The sequence below is a fragment of the Notolepis coatsorum genome, assembly GCF_963971535.1.
Source record: "Notolepis coatsorum genome assembly, contig: SCAFFOLD_356, whole genome shotgun sequence".
NCBI lineage: Eukaryota > Metazoa > Chordata > Actinopteri > Aulopiformes > Paralepididae > Notolepis > Notolepis coatsorum.
Genome location: NW_028173982.1, coordinates 156,048 through 173,584, shown reverse-complemented (window position 1 = coordinate 173,584; position 17,537 = coordinate 156,048). Strand labels below are relative to the sequence as shown.

Sequence of the window (17,537 nt, the reverse complement as noted above, 5' to 3'; positions counted from 1 at the left end):
TTGGGCTCTCTGGTTTAATGGGGTCTCAGGTTGGGCTCTCTGGTTTAATGGTGTCTCAGGTTGGGCTCTCTGGTTTAATGGTCTCTCAGGTTGGGCTCTCTGGTTTAATGGGGTCTCAGGTTGGGCTCTCTGGTTTAATGGTGTCTCTCAGGTTGGGCTCTCTGGTTTAATGGGGTCTCAGGTTGGGCTCTCTGGTTTAATGGTGTCTCTCAGGTTGGGCTCTCTGGTTTAATGGTGTCTCAGGTTGGGCTCTCTGGTTTAATGGTGTCTCTCAGGTTGGGCTCTCTGGTTTAATGGTGTCTCAGGTTGGGCTCTCTGGTTTAATGCAGTCTCAGGTTGGGCTCTGGTTTAACGGGGTCTCAGGTTGGGCTCTCTGGTTTAATGGTGTCTCTCAGGTTGGGCTCTCTGGTTTAATGGTGTCTCAGGTTGGGCTCTCTGGTTTAATGGGGTCTCAGGTTGGGCTCTCTGGTTTAATGGGGTCTCAGGTTGGGCTCTATGGTTTAATGGTGTCTCAGGTTGGGCTCTCTGGTTTATTGGTGTCTCTCAGGTTGGGCTCTCTGGTTTAATGGTCTCTCAGGTTGGGCTCTCTGGTTTAATGGTGTCTCTCAGGTTGGGCTCTCTGGTTTAATGGTGTCTCAGGTTGGGCTCTCTGGTTTAATGGGGTCTCAGGTTGGGCTCTCTGGTTTAATGGGGTCTCAGGTTGGGCTCTCTGGTTTAATGGTGTCTCTCAGGTTGGGCTCTCTGGTTTAATGGTGTCTCAGGTTGGGCTCTCTGGTTTAATGGGGTCTCAGGTTGGGCTCTCTGGTTTAATGGTGTCTCAGGTTGGGCTCTCTGGTTTAATGGGGTCTCAGGTTGGGCTCTCTGGTTTAATGGTGTCTCAGGTTGGGCTCTCTGGTTAAATGGGGTCTCAGGTTGGGCTCTCTGGTTTAATGGTCTCTCTCAGGTTGGGCTCTCTGGTTTAATGGGGTCTCAGGTTGGGCTCTCTGGTTTAATGGTGTCTCAGGTTGGGCTCTCTGGTTTAATGGTGTCTCTCAGGTTGGGCTCTCTGGTTTAATGGGTTCTCAGGTTGGGCTCTCTGGTTTAATGGTGTCTCAGGTTGGGATCTCTGGTTTAATGGTGTCTCTCAGGTTGGGCTCTCTGGTTTAATGGTGTCTCAGGTTGGGCTCTCTGGTTTAATGGTCTCTCAGGTTGGGCTCTCTGGTTTAATGGTGTCTCTCAGTTTGGGCTCTCTGGTTTAATGGTGTCTCTCAGGTTGGGCTCTCTGGTTTAATGGTGTCTCTCAGGTTGGGCTCTCTGGTTTAATGGTCTCTCAGGTTGGGCTCTCTGGTTTAATGGTCTCTCAGGTTGGGCTCTCTGGTTTAATGGTGTCTCTCAGGTTGGGCTCTCTGGTTTAATGGTGTCTCTCAGGTTGGGCTCTCTGGTTTAATGGTGTCTCTCAGGTTGGGCTCTCTGGTTTAATGGTCTCTCAGGTTGGGCTCTCTGGTTTAATGGTCTCTCAGGTTGGGCTCTCTGGTTTAATGGTGTCTCTCAGGTTGGGCTCTCTGGTTTAATGGTGTCTCAGGTTGGGCTCTCTGGTTTAATGGTGTCTCTCAGGTTTGCTCTCTGGTTTAATGGGGTCTCAGGTTGGGCTCTCTGGTTTAATGGTGTCTCTCAGGTTGGGCTCTCTGGTTTAATGGGGTCTCAGGTTGGGCTCTCTGGTTTAATGGTGTCTCAGGTTGGGCTCTCTGGTTTAATGGTGTCTCAGGTTGGGCTCTCTGGTATAATGGGGTCTCAGGTTGGGCTCTCTGGTTTAATGGGGTCTCAGGTTGGGATCTCTGGTTTAATGGTGTCTCAGGTTGGGCTCTCTGGTTTAATGGTGTCTCTCAGGTTGGGCTCTCTGGTTTAATGGTGTCTCTCAGGTTGGGCTCTCTGGTTTAATGGTGTCTCTCAGGTTGGGCTCTCTGGTTTAATGGTCTCTCAGGTTGGGCTCTCTGGTTTAATGGTCTCTCAGGTTGGGCTCTCTGGTTTAATGGTGTCTCTCAGGTTGGGCTCTCTGGTTTAATGGTGTCTCAGGTTGGGCTCTCTGGTTTAATGGTGTCTCTCAGGTTTGCTCTCTGGTTTAATGGGGTCTCAGGTTGGGCTCTCTGGTTTAATGGTGTCTCTCAGGTTGGGCTCTCTGGTTTAATGGGGTCTCAGGTTGGGCTCTCTGGTTTAATGGTGTCTCAGGTTGGGCTCTCTGGTTTAATGGTGTCTCAGGTTGGGCTCTCTGGTATAATGGGGTCTCAGGTTGGGCTCTCTGGTTTAATGGGGTCTCAGGTTGGGATCTCTGGTTTAATGGTGTCTCAGGTTGGGCTCTCTGGTTTAATGGTGTCTCAGGTTGGGCTCTCTGGTTTAATGGTGTCTCAGGTTGGGCTCTCTGGTTTAATGGGGTCTCAGGTTGGGCTCTCTGGTTTAATGGTGTCTCTCAGGTTGGGCTCTCTGGTTTAATGGTGTCTCAGGTTGGGCTCTCTGGTTTAATGGTGTCTCTCAGGTTGGGCTCTGGTTTAATGGGGTCTCAGGTTGGGCTCTCTGGTTTAATGGGGTCTCAGGTTGGGCTCTCTGGTTTAATGGTGTCTCAGGTTGGGCTCTCTGGTTTAATGGTGTCTCTCAGGTTGGGCTCTCTGGTTTAATGGTCTCTCAGGTTGGGCTCTCTGGTTTAATGGTGTCTCTCAGGTTGGGCTCTCTGGTTTAATGGTGTCTCAGGTTGGGCTCTCTGGTTTAATGGGGTCTCAGGTTGGGCTCTCTGGTTTAATGGGGTCTCAGGTTGGGCTCTCTGGTTTAATGGTGTCTCTCAGGTTGGGCTCTCTGGTTTAATGGTGTCTCAGGTTGGGCTCTCTGGTTTAATGGGGTCTCTCAGGTTGGGCTCTCTGGTTTAATGGTGTCTCAGGTTGGGCTCTCTGGTTTAATGGGGTCTCAGGTTGGGCTCTCTGGTTTAATGGTCTCTCTCAGGTTGGGCTCTCTGGTTTAATGGGGTCTCAGGTTGGGCTCTCTGGTTTAATGGTGTTTCAGGTTGGGCTCTCTGGTTTAATGGTCTCTCTCAGGTTGGGCTCTCTGGTTTAATGGGGTCTCAGGTTGGGCTCTCTGGTTTAATGGTGTCTCAGGTTGGGCTCTCTGGTTTAATGGTGTCTCTCAGGTTGGGCTCTCTGGTTTAATGGTGTCTCAGGTTGGGCTCTCTGGTTTAATGGTGTCTCTCAGGTTGGGCTCTCTGGTTTAATGGTCTCTCAGGTTGGGCTCTCTGGTTTAATGGGGTCTCAGGTTGGGCTCTCTGGTTTAATGGTGTCTCTCAGGTTGGGCTCTCTGGTTTAATGGGGTCTCAGGTTGGGCTCTCTGGTTTAATGGTCTCTCTCAGGTTGGGCTCTCTGGTTTAATGGTGTCTCAGGTTGGGCTCTCTGGTTTAATGGGGTCTCAGGTTGGGCTCTGGTTTAATGGGGTCTCAGGTTGGGCTCTCTGGTTTAACGGGGTCTCAGGTTGGGCTCTCTGGTTTAATGGTGTCTCAGGTTGAGCTCTCTGGTTTAATGGTCTCTCAGGTTGGGCTCTGGTTTAATGGTGTCTCTCAGGTTGGGCTCTCTGGTTTAATGGTGTCTCAGGTTGGGCTCTCTGGTTTAATGGTCTCTCTCAGGTTGGGCTCTCTGGTTTAATGGGGTCTCAGGTTGGGCTCTCTGGTTTAATGGTGTCTCAGGTTGGGCTCTCTGGTTTAATGGTGTCTCTCAGGTTGGGCTCTCTGGTTTAATGGTGTCTCAGGTTGGGCTCTCTGGTTTAATGGTGTCTCTCAGGTTGGGCTCTCTGGTTTAATGGTCTCTCAGGTTGGGCTCTCTGGTTTAATGGGGTCTCAGGTTGGGCTCTCTGGTTTAATGGTGTCTCTCAGGTTGGGCTCTCTGGTTTAATGGGGTCTCAGGTTGGGTTCTCTGGTTTAATGGTCTCTCTCAGGTTGGGCTCTCTGGTTTAATGGTGTCTCAGGTTGGGCTCTCTGGTTTAATGGGGTCTCAGGTTGGGCTTTGGTTTAATGGGGTCTCAGGTTGGGCTCTCTGGTTTAACGGGGTCTCAGGTTGGGCTCTCTGGTTTAATGGTGTCTCAGGTTGAGCTCTCTGGTTTAATGGTCTCTCAGGTTGGGCTCTGGTTTAATGGTGTCTCTCAGGTTGGGCTCTCTGGTTTAATGGGGTCTCAGGTTGGGCTCTCTGGTTTAATGGGGTCTCAGGTTGGGCTCTCTGGTTTAATGGTGTCTCAGGTTGGGCTCTCTGGTTTAATGGTGTCTCAGGTTGGGCTCTCTGGTTTAATGGTGTCTCTCAGGTTGGGCTCTCTGGTTTAATGGGGTCTCTCAGGTTGGGCTATCTGGTTTAATGGGGTCTCAGGTTGGGCTCTCTGGTTTAATGGTGCCTCTCAGGTTGGGCTCTGGTTTAATGGTGTCTCAGGTTGGGCTCTCTGGTTTAATGGTGTCTCTCAGGTTGGGCTCTCTGGTTTAATGGGGTCTCAGGTTGGGCTCTCTGTTCTCTCAGGTGACCCACATCAAGGCCCCGAAGACGGCAGAGGATGAGTTGATAGAGATCCAAGGCGACACGGGGAGCGCGGTGCAGCGCTGGGGGGTCCGCTCCCTGACCCTCTGTAGACTGGTAGGTAGACCTTTAACTTTAACCCTCTGTAGACTGGTAGGTAGACCTTTACTTTAACCCTATGTAGGCTGGTAGGTAGACCTTTAACTTTAACCCTCTGTAGGCTGGTAGGTAGACCTTTAACTTTAACCCTCTGTAGACTGGTAGGTAGACCTTTACTTTAACCCTATGTAGGCTGGTAGGTAGACCTTTAACTTTAACCCTCTGTAGGCTGGTAGGTAGACCTTTAACTTTAACCCTCTGTAGACTGGTAGGTAGACCTTTACTTTAACCCTATGTAGGCTGGTAGGTAGACCTTTAACTTTAACCCGCTGTAGGCTGGTAGGTAGACATTTAACTTTAACCCTCTGTAGGCTGGTAGGTAGACCTTTACTTTAACCCTCTGTAGACTGGTAGGTAGACCTTTACTTTAACCCTATGTAGGCTGGTAGGTAGACCTTTAACTTTAACCCTCTGTAGACTGGTAGGTAGACCTTTACTTTAACCTTCTGTAGACTGGTAGGTATACCTTTACTTTAACCCTATGTAGGCTGGTAGGTAGACCTTTAACTTTAACCCTCTGTAGGCTGGTAGGTGGACCTTTAACTTTAACCCTCTGTAGGCTGGTAGGTGGACCTTTAACTTTAACCCTCTGTAGACTGGTAGGTAGACCTTTACTTTAACCCTATGTAGGCTGGTAGGTAGACCTTTAACTTTAACCCTCTGTAGGCTGGTAGGTAGACCTTTAACTTTAACCCTCTGTAGGCTGGTAGGTGGACCTTTAACTTTAACCCTCTGTAGGCTGGTAGGTAGACCTTTAACTTTAACCCTCTGTAGGCTGGTAGGTAGACCTTTAACTTTAACCCTCTGTAGGCTGGTAGGTAGGCCTTTAACTTTAACCCTCTGTAGGCTGGTAGGTAGACCTTTAACTTTAACCCTCTGTAGACTGGTAGGTAGACCTTTAACTTGAACCCTCTGTAGGCTGGTAGGTATACCTTTAACTTTAACCCTCTGTAGACTGGTAGGTGGACCTTTAACTTTAACCCTCTGTAGACTGGTAGGTAGACCTTTAACTTTAACCCTCTGTAGGCTGGTAGGTAGACCTTTAACTTTAACCCGCTGTAGGCTGGTAGGTAGACCTTTAACTTTAACCCTCTGTAGACTGGTAGGTAGACCTTTAACTTTAACCCTCTGTAGACTGGTAGGTGGACCTTTAACTTTAACCCTCTGTAGACTGGTAGGTAGACCTTTAACTTTAACCCTCTGTAGACTGGTAGGTAGACCTTTAACTTTAACCCTCTGTAGACTGGTAGGTAGACCTTTAACTTTAACCATCTGTAGGCTGGTAGGTAGACCTTTAACTTTAACCCTCTGTAGACTGGTAGGTAGACCTTTAACTTTAACCCTCTGTAGACTGGTAGGTAGACCTTTAACTTTAACCCTCTGTAGGCTGGTAGGTAGACCTTTAACTTTAACTTTGAATGATGATGATGATGATGATGATGATGATGATGATGATGATGGTGACTATGATGATGATGATGATGATGATGATGATGATGGTGACTATGATGATGATGATGATGATGATGATGATGATGATGGTGACTATGATGATGATGATGATGATGATGATGATGATGATGATGATGGTGACTATGATGATGGTGATGATGGTGATGATGATGATGGTGATGATGATGATGATGATGATGATGATGAAGATGATGGTGACTATGATGATGATGATGATGATGATGATGATGATGATGGTGACTATGATGATGGTGATGATGATGATGGTGACTATGATGATGGTGATGATGATGATGGTGATGATGATGATGATGATGATGATGATGATGGTGATGAAGATGATGGTGACTATGATGATGATGATGATGATGATGATGATGATGATGATGATGATGATGATGGTGACTATGATGATGGTGATGATGATGATGATGATGATGATGATGATGATGATGATGATGATGATGGTGACTATGATGATGATGATGATGATGATGATGATGATGATGATGATGGTGATGATGATGATGATGGTGATGATGACAATGATGATGATGATGATGATGATGATGATGATGATGATGGTGATGATGATGATGATGATGATGATGATGATGATGGTGATGATGATGATGATGATGATGATGATGATGATGATGATGATGATGGTGATGGTGATGATGATGATGATGATGATGATGATGATGAAGATGATGGTGACTATGATGATGATGATGATGATGATGATGATGATGATGGTGACTATGATGATGGTGATGATGATGATGATGATGGTGATGATGATGGTGATGATGATGATGATGATGATGATGATGATGATGATGATGATGGTGATGATGATGATGGTGATGATGGTGACTATGGTGATGATGATGGTGATGATGATGATGATGATGGTGATGATGATGATGATGATGGTGACTATGATGATGATGATGATGATGATGATGATGATGATGATGATGGTGATGATGATGATGATGATGATGATGGTGATGATGATGATGATGATGATGATGATGATGATGATGATGGTGATGATGATGATGATGGTGACTATGATGATGATGATGATGATGATGATGATGATGATGATGATGATGATGGTGGTGATGATGATGATGGTGACTATGATGATGATGATGATGATGATGATGATGATGATGATGATGATGATGATGATGATGGTGATGATGATGATGATGATGATGATGATGATGATGATGATGATGATGGTGATGATGATGATGATGATGATGATGATGATGATGATGATGATGATGATGATGATGATGATGATGATGGTGATGATGATGATACTAATATATATATGTGTTGTATGTGTTTTCCTCTCCAGGTGCTGAAGAACGTGATCTCTCTGTTTTCTGTGGAGCTGAGGTTTGCTACTCTGTTCATGGCCATCATCTGGTTCTGCATGGCCTTCAGGTACGAGGCTCCAGCCTCCAGTTTTGTAAAATACTTAGGAATATTCTGACTCATATGACTAACCCTTTGTCCAGTCATTGTATTCCATACATATCAACCCAAGTAGAAGAGTAATCTTTCTCCAATGCCTGTGTTTCAGTTACTACGGTCTGGCTGTCTGGTTTCCTGATATGATCAAACACCTGCAGTATGAGGAGTATGAGTCCAGAGTGAAGGTGAGAGCCTAACCTCTAACCCTAACGCTAACCCTAACCCTAACCCTAACCCTAACCCTAACCCTAACCCTAACCCTAACCCTAACCCTAACCTCTAACCCTAACCCTAACCCTAACTCTAAATGGTAGAGAGAGGAGAGGGGTTCTCCAGGACAGCTCCTGGTAGAGGAGAGGGGTTCTCCAGGACAGCTCCTGGTAGAGAGAGGAGAGGGGTTCTCCAGGACAGCTCCTGGTAGAGAGAGGAGAGGGGTTCTCCAGGACAGCTCCTGGTAGAGGAGGAGAGGGGTTCTCCAGGACAGCTCCTGGTAGAGAGAGGAGAGGGGTTCTCCAGGACAGCTCCTGGTAGAGAGAGGAGAGGGGTTCTCCAGGACAGCTCCTGGTAGAGAGAGGAGAGGGGTTCTCCAGGACAGCTCCTGGTAGAGAGAGGAGAGGGGTTCTCCAGGACAGCTCCTGGTAGAGAGAGGAGAGGGGTTCTCCAGGACAGCTCCTGGTAGAGAGAGGAGAGGGGTTCTCCAGGACAGCTCCTGGTAGAGGAGGAGAGGGGTTCTCCAGGACAGCTCCTGGTAGAGAGAGGAGAGGGGTTCTCCAGGACAGCTCCTGGTAGAGAGAGGAGAGGGGTTCTCCAGGACAGCTCCTGGTAGAGGTGGAGAGGGGTTCTCCAGGACAGCTCCTGGTAGAGGAGAGGGGTTCTCCAGGACAGCTCCTGGTAGAGGGAGGAGAGGGGTTCTCCAGGACAGCTCCTGGTAGAGGGGGGAGAGGGGTTCTCCAGGACAGCTCCTGGTAGAGGAGGAGAGGGGTTCTCCAGGACAGCTCCTGGTAGAGGGAGGAGAGGGGTTCTCCAGGACAGCTCCTGGTAGAGAGAGGAGAGGGGTTCTCCAAGACAGCTCCTGGTAGAGGGAGGAGAGGGGTTCTCCAGGACAGCTCCTGGTAGAGAGAGGAGAGGGGTTCTCCAGGACAGCTCCTGGTAGAGAGAGGAGAGGGGTTCTCCAGGACAGCTCCTGGTAGAGAGAGGAGAGGGGTTCTCCAGGACAGCTCCTGGTAGAGAGAGGAGAGGGGTTCTCCAGGACAGCTCCTGGTAGAGAGAGGAGAGGGGTTCTCCAGGACAGCTCCTGGTAGAGAGAGGAGAGGGGTGCTCCAGGACAGCTCCTGGTAGAGAGAGGAGAGGGGTTCTCCAGGACAGCTCCTGGTAGAGAGAGGAGAGGGGTTCTCCAGGACAGCTCCTGGTAGAGAGAGGAGAGGGGTTCTCCAGGACAGCTCCTGGTAGAGAGAGGAGAGGGGTTCTCCAGGACAGCTCCTGGTAGAGAGAGGAGAGGGGTTCTCCAGGACAGCTCCTGGTAGAGAGAGGAGAGGGGTTCTCCAGGACAGCTCCTGGTAGAGGAGAGGGGTTCTCCAGGACAGCTCCTGGTAGAGGGAGGAGAGGGGTTCTCCAGGACAGCTCCTGGTAGAGGGAGGAGAGGGGTTATCCAGGGCAGCATCCAGCTTCTTTATCATCCTCCTCTCCACAACCACCTCTAGTTTGTCCAGTTTGACTCACTACAGAGCTAGCCTTCCTCACCAGCTGGTTCAGTTTGGCTCCCACTACAGAGCTAGCCTTCCTCACCAGCTGGTTCAGTTTGACTCTCACTACGGAGCTAGTCTTCCTCACCAGCTGGTTCAGTTTGACTCCCACTACGGAGCTAGCCTTCCTCACCAGCTGGTTCAATTTGACTCCCACTACGGAGCTAGCCTTCCTCACCAGCTGGTTCAATTTGACTCCCACTACGGAGCTAGCCTTCCTCACCAGCTGGTTCAGTTTGACTCCCACTACGGAGCTAGCCTTCCTCACCAGCTGGTTCAATTTGACTCCCACTACGGAGCTAGCCTTCCTCACCAGCTGGTTAAGTTTGACTCACTACAGAGCTAGCCTTCCTCACCAGCTGGTTCAGTTTGACTCCCACTACGGAGCTAGCCTTCCTCACCAGCTGGTTCAATTTGACTCCCACTACGGAGCTAGCCTTCCTCACCAGCTTGTTCAGTTTGACTCCCACTACGGAGCTAGCCTTCCTCACCAGCTGGTTCAGTTTGACTCCCACTACGGAGCTAGCCTTCCTCACCAGCTGGTTCAGTTTGACTCCCACTACGGAGCTAGCCTTCCTCACCAGCTGGTTCAGTTTGACTCACTACGGAGCTAGCCTTCCTCACCAGCTGGTTCAGTTTGGCTCCCACTACGGAGCTAGCCTTCCTCACCAGCTGGTTCAGTTTGACTCCCACTACGGAGCTAGCCTTCCTCACCAGCTGGTTCAATTTGACTCACTACAGAGCTAGTCTTCCTCACCAGCTGGTTCAGTTTGACTCCCACTACGGAGCTAGCCTTCCTCACCAGCTGGTTCAGTTTGACTCCCACTACGGAGCTAGCCTTCCTCACCAGCTGGTTCAGTTTGACTCACTACGGAGCTAGCCTTCCTCACCAGCTGGTTCAGTTTGGCTCCCACTACGGAGCTAGCCTTCCTCACCAGCTGGTTCAGTTTGACTCCCACTACAGAGCTAGCCTTCCTCACCAGCTGGTTCAATTTGACTCACTACAGAGCTAGTCTTCCTCACCAGCTGGTTCAGTTTGACTCCCACTACGGAGCTAGCCTTCCTCACCAGCTGGTTCAGTTTGGCTCCCACTACGGAGCTAGCCTTCCTCACCAGCTTGTTCAGTTTGACTCCCACTACGGAGCTAGTCTTCCTCACCAGCTTGTTCAGTTTGACTCCCACTACGGAGCTAGTCTTCCTCACCAGCTGGTTCAGTTTGGCTCCCACTACGGAGCTAGTCTTCCTCACCAGCTGGTTCAGTTTGACTCCCACTACGGAGCTAGCCTTCCTCACCAGCTGGTTAAGTTTGACTCACTACAGAGCTAGTCTTCCTCACCAGCTGGTTCAGTTTGACTCCCACTACAGAGCTAGTCTTCCTCACCAGCTGGTTCAGTTTGACTCCCACTACGGAGCTAGTCTTCCTCACCAGCTGGTTCAGTTTGACTCCCACTACGGAGCTAGCCTTCCTCACCAGCTGGTTAAGTTTGACTCACTACAGAGCTAGTCTTCCTCACCAGCTGGTTCAGTTTGACTCCCACTACGGAGTTAGCCTTCCTCACCAGCTGGTTCAGTTTGTTAGTGTCTCTTGAGCTGATGTTACCTCCCCAGCATACCACAGTGAAGAAGTGGACACTGGCTACTACAGACTGTATGTGTCCGCATAAAGATGAACTTGACAACCGCTCAGAGATGAGACAATTATATTAATATAGATGGTAAATAAGACAGAGCCCAGCATTGATCCCTGCGGGACATCTTTTGTAACGAGTAGAAACTCCCGTGTAACGAGTAGAAACCCCTGTGTAACGAGTAGAAACCCCAGTGTAATGAGTAGAAACCCCCGTGTTCACACATTGAAGTCTCTCAGATAAGTAACTTTTGAACCAACTGCAAGCATTTGTATCAAAGCCAGCTGTACATAATCTTTGCAAATGAAGAGAGGTCAACTGGGTCGAATGCTTGCGACAGATCCACAGACCGGGCCGCACAGTGTTTTCTTTGATCTCATTTATAACTGAAGCAGTGGCTGAAAGTGTGCTATGCCTCTGTACAGTACATGGCTCGTGGCCAGCGCCATACCATTAACACACATGACAGTGGCATCACGGTACCAGACACAACGCCATGCTGCCATCGCCAGTATTATTTTAAATATATACCGACAGCAACTGGACCACCCAAACGGCACACAGAGCGCATTGTTTTCACCCGAGCCGACAAAGTTGAGTTTGAGTTCAATATTTGCAGCCAGCCACAGCTGCTTTACAGATTACTGCTGGTATATTAGAGCTCTGTACAGATTACTGCTGGTATGTTAGAGCTCTGTACAGATTACTGCTGGTATATTAGAGCTCTGTACAGATTACTGCTGGTATATTAGAGCTCTGTACAGATTACTGCTGGTATGGTAGAGCTCTGTACAGATTACTGCTGGTATATTAGAGCTCTACAGATTACTGCTGGTATATTAGAGCTCTGTACAGATTACTGCTGGTATATTAGAGCTCTGTACAGATTACTGCTGGTATGTTAGAGCTCTATACAGATTACTGCTGGTATGTTAGAGCTCTGTACAGATTACTGCTGGTATGTTAGAGCTCTGTACAGATTACTGCTGGTATATTAGAGCTCTGTACAGATTACTGCTGGTATATTAGAGCTCTGTACAGATTACTGCTGGTATATTAGAGCTCTGTACAGATTACTGCTGGTATATTAGAGCTCTGTACAGATTACTGCTGGTATATTAGAGCTCTACAGATTACTGCTGGTATATTAGAGCTCTGTACAGATTACTGCTGGTATGTTAGAGCTCTGTACAGATTACTGCTGGTATATTAGAGCTCTGTACAGATTTCTGCTGGTATGTTAGAGCTCTGTACAGATTACTACTGGTATATTAGAGCTCTGTACAGATGACTGCTGGTATATTAGAGCTCTACAGATTACTGCTGGTATGTTAGAGCTCTACAGATTACTGCTGGTATGTTAGAGCTCTGTACAGATTACTGCTGGTATGTTAGAGCTCTGTACAGATTACTGCTGGTATGTTAGAGCTCTGTACAGATTACTGCTGGTATATTAGAGCTCTGTACAGATTACTGCTGGTATGTTAGAGCTCTGTACAGATTACTGCTGGTATATTAGAGCTCTGTACAGATTACTGCTGGTATATTAGAGCTCTGTACAGATTACTGCTGGTATATTAGAGCTCTGTACAGATTACTGCTGGTATGTTAGAGCTCTGTACAGATTACTGCTGGTATATTAGAGCTCTGTACAGATTACTGCTGGTATATTAGAGCTCTGTACAGATTACTGCTGGTATGTTAGAGCTCTGTACAGATTACTGCTGGTATGTTAGAGCTCTGTACAGATTACTGCTGGTATATTAGAGCTCTACTGATTACTGCTGGTATATTAGAGCTCTACAGATTACTGCTGGTATGTTAGAGCTCTATACAGATTACTGCTGGTATATTAGAGCTCTGTACAGATTACTGCTGGTATGTTAGAGCTCTGTACAGATTACTGCTGGTATGTTAGATATCTATACAGATTACTGCTGGTATATTAGAGCTCTGTACAGATTACTGCTGGTATGTTAGAGCTCTATACAGATTACTGCTGGTATATTAGAGCTCTGTACAGATTACTGCTGGTATGTTAGAGCTCTGTACAGATTACTGCTGGTATATTAGAGCTCTGTACAGATTACTGCTGGTATATTAGAGCTCTGTACAGATTACTGCTGGTATGTTAGAGCTCTGTACAGATTACTGCTGGTATATTAGAGCTCTGTACAGATTACTGCTGGTATATTAGAGCTCTGTACAGATTACTGCTGGTATGTTAGAGCTCTGTACAGATTACTGCTGGTATGTTAGAGCTCTGTACAGATTACTGCTGGTATATTAGAGCTCTACAGATTACTGCTGGTATATTAGAGCTCTACAGATTACTGCTGGTATGTTAGAGCTCTATACAGATTACTGCTGGTATATTAGAGCTCTGTACAGATTACTGCTGGTATGTTAGAGCTCTGTACAGATTACTGCTGGTATGTTAGAGCTCTGTACAGATTACTGCTGGTATGTTAGAGCTCTGTACAGATTACTGCTGGTATATTAGAGCTATGTACAGATTACTGCTGGTATGTTAGAGCTCTGTACAGATTACTGCTGGTATGTTAGAGCTCTGTACAGATTACTGCTGGTATATTAGAGCTCTGTACAGATTATTGCTGGTATGTTAGAGCTCTGTACAGATGACTGCTGGTATGTTAGAGCTCTGTACAGATTACTGCTGGTATATTAGAGCTCTGTACAGATTACTGCTGGTATGTTAGAGCTCTGTACAGATTACTGCTGGTATGTTAGAGCTCTGTACAGATTACTGCTGGTATATTAGAGCTCTGTACAGATTACTGCTGGTATGTTAGAGCTCTGTACAGATTACTGCTGGTATATTAGAGCTCTACAGATTACTGCTGGTATATTAGAGCTCTGTACAGATTACTGCTGGTATGTTAGAGCTCTGTACAGATTACTGCTGGTATATTAGAGCTCTGTACAGATTACTGCTGGTATATTAGAGCTCTGTACAGATTACTGCTGGTATGTTAGAGCTCTATACAGATTACTGCTGGTATGTTAGAGCTCTGTACAGATTACTGCTGGTATGTTAGAGCTCTGTACAGATTACTGCTGGTATATTAGAGCTCTGTACAGATTACTGCTGGTATATTAGAGCTCTGTACAGATTACTGCTGGTATATTAGAGCTCTGTACAGATTACTGCTGGTATATTAGAGCTCTGTACAGATTACTGCTGGTATATTAGAGCTCTACAGATTACTGCTGGTATATTAGAGCTCTGTACAGATTACTGCTGGTATGTTAGAGCTCTGTACAGATTACTGCTGGTATATTAGAGCTCTGTACAGATTTCTGCTGGTATGTTAGAGCTCTGTACAGATTACTACTGGTATATTAGAGCTCTGTACAGATGACTGCTGGTATATTAGAGCTCTACAGATTACTGCTGGTATGTTAGAGCTCTACAGATTACTGCTGGTATGTTAGAGCTCTGTACAGATTACTGCTGGTATGTTAGAGCTCTGTACAGATTACTGCTGGTATGTTAGAGCTCTGTACAGATTACTGCTGGTATATTAGAGCTCTGTACAGATTACTGCTGGTATGTTAGAGCTCTGTACAGATTACTGCTGGTATATTAGAGCTCTGTACAGATTACTGCTGGTATATTAGAGCTCTGTACAGATTACTGTTGGTATATTAGAGCTCTGTACAGATTACTGCTGGTATGTTAGAGCTCTGTACAGATTACTGCTGGTATATTAGAGCTCTGTACAGATTACTGCTGGTATATTAGAGCTCTGTACAGATTACTGCTGGTATGTTAGAGCTCTGTACAGATTACTGCTGGTATGTTAGAGCTCTGTACAGATTACTGCTGGTATATTAGAGCTCTACTGATTACTGCTGGTATATTAGAGCTCTACAGATTACTGCTGGTATGTTAGAGCTCTATACAGATTACTGCTGGTATATTAGAGCTCTGTACAGATTACTGCTGGTATGTTAGAGCTCTGTACAGATTACTGCTGGTATGTTAGAGATCTATACAGATTACTGCTGGTATATTAGAGCTCTGTACAGATTACTGCTGGTATGTTAGAGCTCTATACAGATTACTGCTGGTATATTAGAGCTCTGTACAGATTACTGCTGGTATGTTAGAGCTCTGTACAGATTACTGCTGGTATATTAGAGCTCTGTACAGATTACTGCTGGTATATTAGAGCTCTGTACAGATTACTGCTGGTATGTTAGAGCTCTGTACAGATTACTGCTGGTATATTAGAGCTCTGTACAGATTACTGCTGGTATATTAGAGCTCTGTACAGATTACTGCTGGTATGTTAGAGCTCTGTACAGATTACTGCTGGTATGTTAGAGCTCTGTACAGATTACTGCTGGTATATTAGAGCTCTACAGATTACTGCTGGTATATTAGAGCTCTACAGATTACTGCTGGTATGTTAGAGCTCTATACAGATTACTGCTGGTATATTAGAGCTCTGTACAGATTACTGCTGGTATGTTAGAGCTCTGTACAGATTACTGCTGGTATGTTAGAGCTCTGTACAGATTACTGCTGGTATGTTAGAGCTCTGTACAGATTACTGCTGGTATATTAGAGCTATGTACAGATTACTGCTGGTATGTTAGAGCTCTGTACAGATTACTGCTGGTATGTTAGAGCTCTGTACAGATTACTGCTGGTATATTAGAGCTCTGTACAGATTATTGCTGGTATGTTAGAGCTCTGTACAGATGACTGCTGGTATGTTAGAGCTCTGTACAGATTACTGCTGGTATATTAGAGCTCTGTACAGATTACTGCTGGTATGTTAGAGCTCTGTACAGATTACTGCTGGTATGTTAGAGCTCTGTACAGATTACTGCTGGTATATTAGAGCTCTGTACAGATTACTGCTGGTATGTTAGAGCTCTGTACAGATTACTGCTGGTATATTAGAGCTCTACAGATTACTGCTGGTATATTAGAGCTCTGTACAGATTACTGCTGGTATGTTAGAGCTCTGTACAGATTACTGCTGGTATATTAGAGCTCTGTACAGATTACTGCTGGTATATTAGAGCTCTGTACAGATTACTGCTGGTATATTAGAGCTCTACAGATTACTGCTGGTATGTTAGAGCTCTACAGATTACGGCTGGTATGTTAGAGCTCTGTACAGATTACTGCTGGTATATTAGAGCTCTATACAGATTACTGCTGGTATATTAGAGCTCTACATATTACTGCTGGTATGTTAGAGCTCTGTACAGATTACTTCTGGTATATTAGAGCTCTGTACAGATTACTGCTGGTATGTTAGAGCTCTGTACAGATTACTGCTGGTATATTAGAGCTCTATACAGATTACTGCTGGTATATTAGAGCTCTGTACAGATTACTGCTGGTATATTAGAGCTCTGTACAGATTACTGCTGGTATTTTAGAGCTCTGTACAGATTACTGCTGGTATATTAGAGCTCTGTACAGATTACTGCTGGTATATTAGAGCTCTGTACAGATTACTGCTGGTATCTCTGTACAGATTACTGCTGGTATGTTAGAGCTCTGTACAGATTACTGCTGGTATATTAGAGCTCTACAGATTACTGCTGGTATATTAGAGCTCTACAGATTACTGCTGGTATGTTAGAGCTCTATACAGATTACTGCTGGTATATTAGAGCTCTGTACAGATTACTGCTGGTATGTTAGAGCTCTGTACAGATTACTGCTGGTATGTTAGAGCTCTGTACAGATTACTGCTGGTATGTTAGAGCTCTGTACAGATTACTGCTGGTATATTAGAGCTCTGTACAGATTACTGCTGGTATGTTAGAGCTCTGTACAGATTACTGCTGGTATGTTAGAGCTCTGTACAGATTACTGCTGGTATATTAGAGCTCTGTACAGATTACTGCTGGTATGTTAGAGCTCTGTACAGATTACTGCTGGTATGTTAGAGCTCTGTACAGATTACTGCTGGTATATTAGAGCTCTGTACAGATTACTGCTGGTATGTTAGAGCTCTGTACAGATTACTGCTGGTATATTAGAGCTCTACAGATTACTGCTGGTATATTAGAGCTCTGTACAGATTACTGCTGGTATGTTAGAGCTCTGTACAGATTACTGCTGGTATATTAGAGCTCTGTACAGATTACTGCTGGTATATTAGAGCTCTGTACAGATTACTGCTGGTATATTAGAGCTCTACAGATTACTGCTGGTATGTTAGAGCTCTACAGATTACTGCTGGTATGTTAGAGCTCTGTACAGATTACTGCTGGTATGTTAGAGCTCTGTACAGATTACTGCTGGTATGTTAGAGCTCTGTACATATTACTGCTGGTATATTAGAGCTCTGTACAGATTACTGCTGGTATGTTAGAGCTCTGTACAGATTACTGCTGGTATATTAGAGCTCTGTACAGATTACTGCTGGTATATTAGAGCTCTGTACAGATTACTGCTGGTATATTAGAGCTCTGTACAGATTACTGCTGGTATGTTAGAGCTCTGTAAGATTACTGCTGGTATGTTAGAGCTCTGT

At 46.0% G+C, this 17,537-nt stretch overlaps 1 protein-coding gene across 1 annotated transcript in view; it reads left to right on the top strand.

The window, feature by feature from the left end:
• Positions 1 to 4,511: 4,511 nt before the first annotated feature.
• The window catches only part of LOC311247653 (synaptic vesicle glycoprotein 2B-like), a gene marked incomplete at both ends in the record, with an annotated part of 161,147 nt that continues 148,121 nt past the window's right edge, over positions 4,512 to 17,537 (top strand). Inside the window, 3 exons of the mRNA XM_084338666.1 lie at positions 4,512 to 4,625; positions 7,519 to 7,607; positions 7,747 to 7,822. Coding sequence (XP_084194792.1) covers positions 4,512 to 4,625; positions 7,519 to 7,607; positions 7,747 to 7,822 — 279 coding nt within the window. The remainder of the gene's footprint in view (positions 4,626 to 7,518; positions 7,608 to 7,746; positions 7,823 to 17,537) is intronic.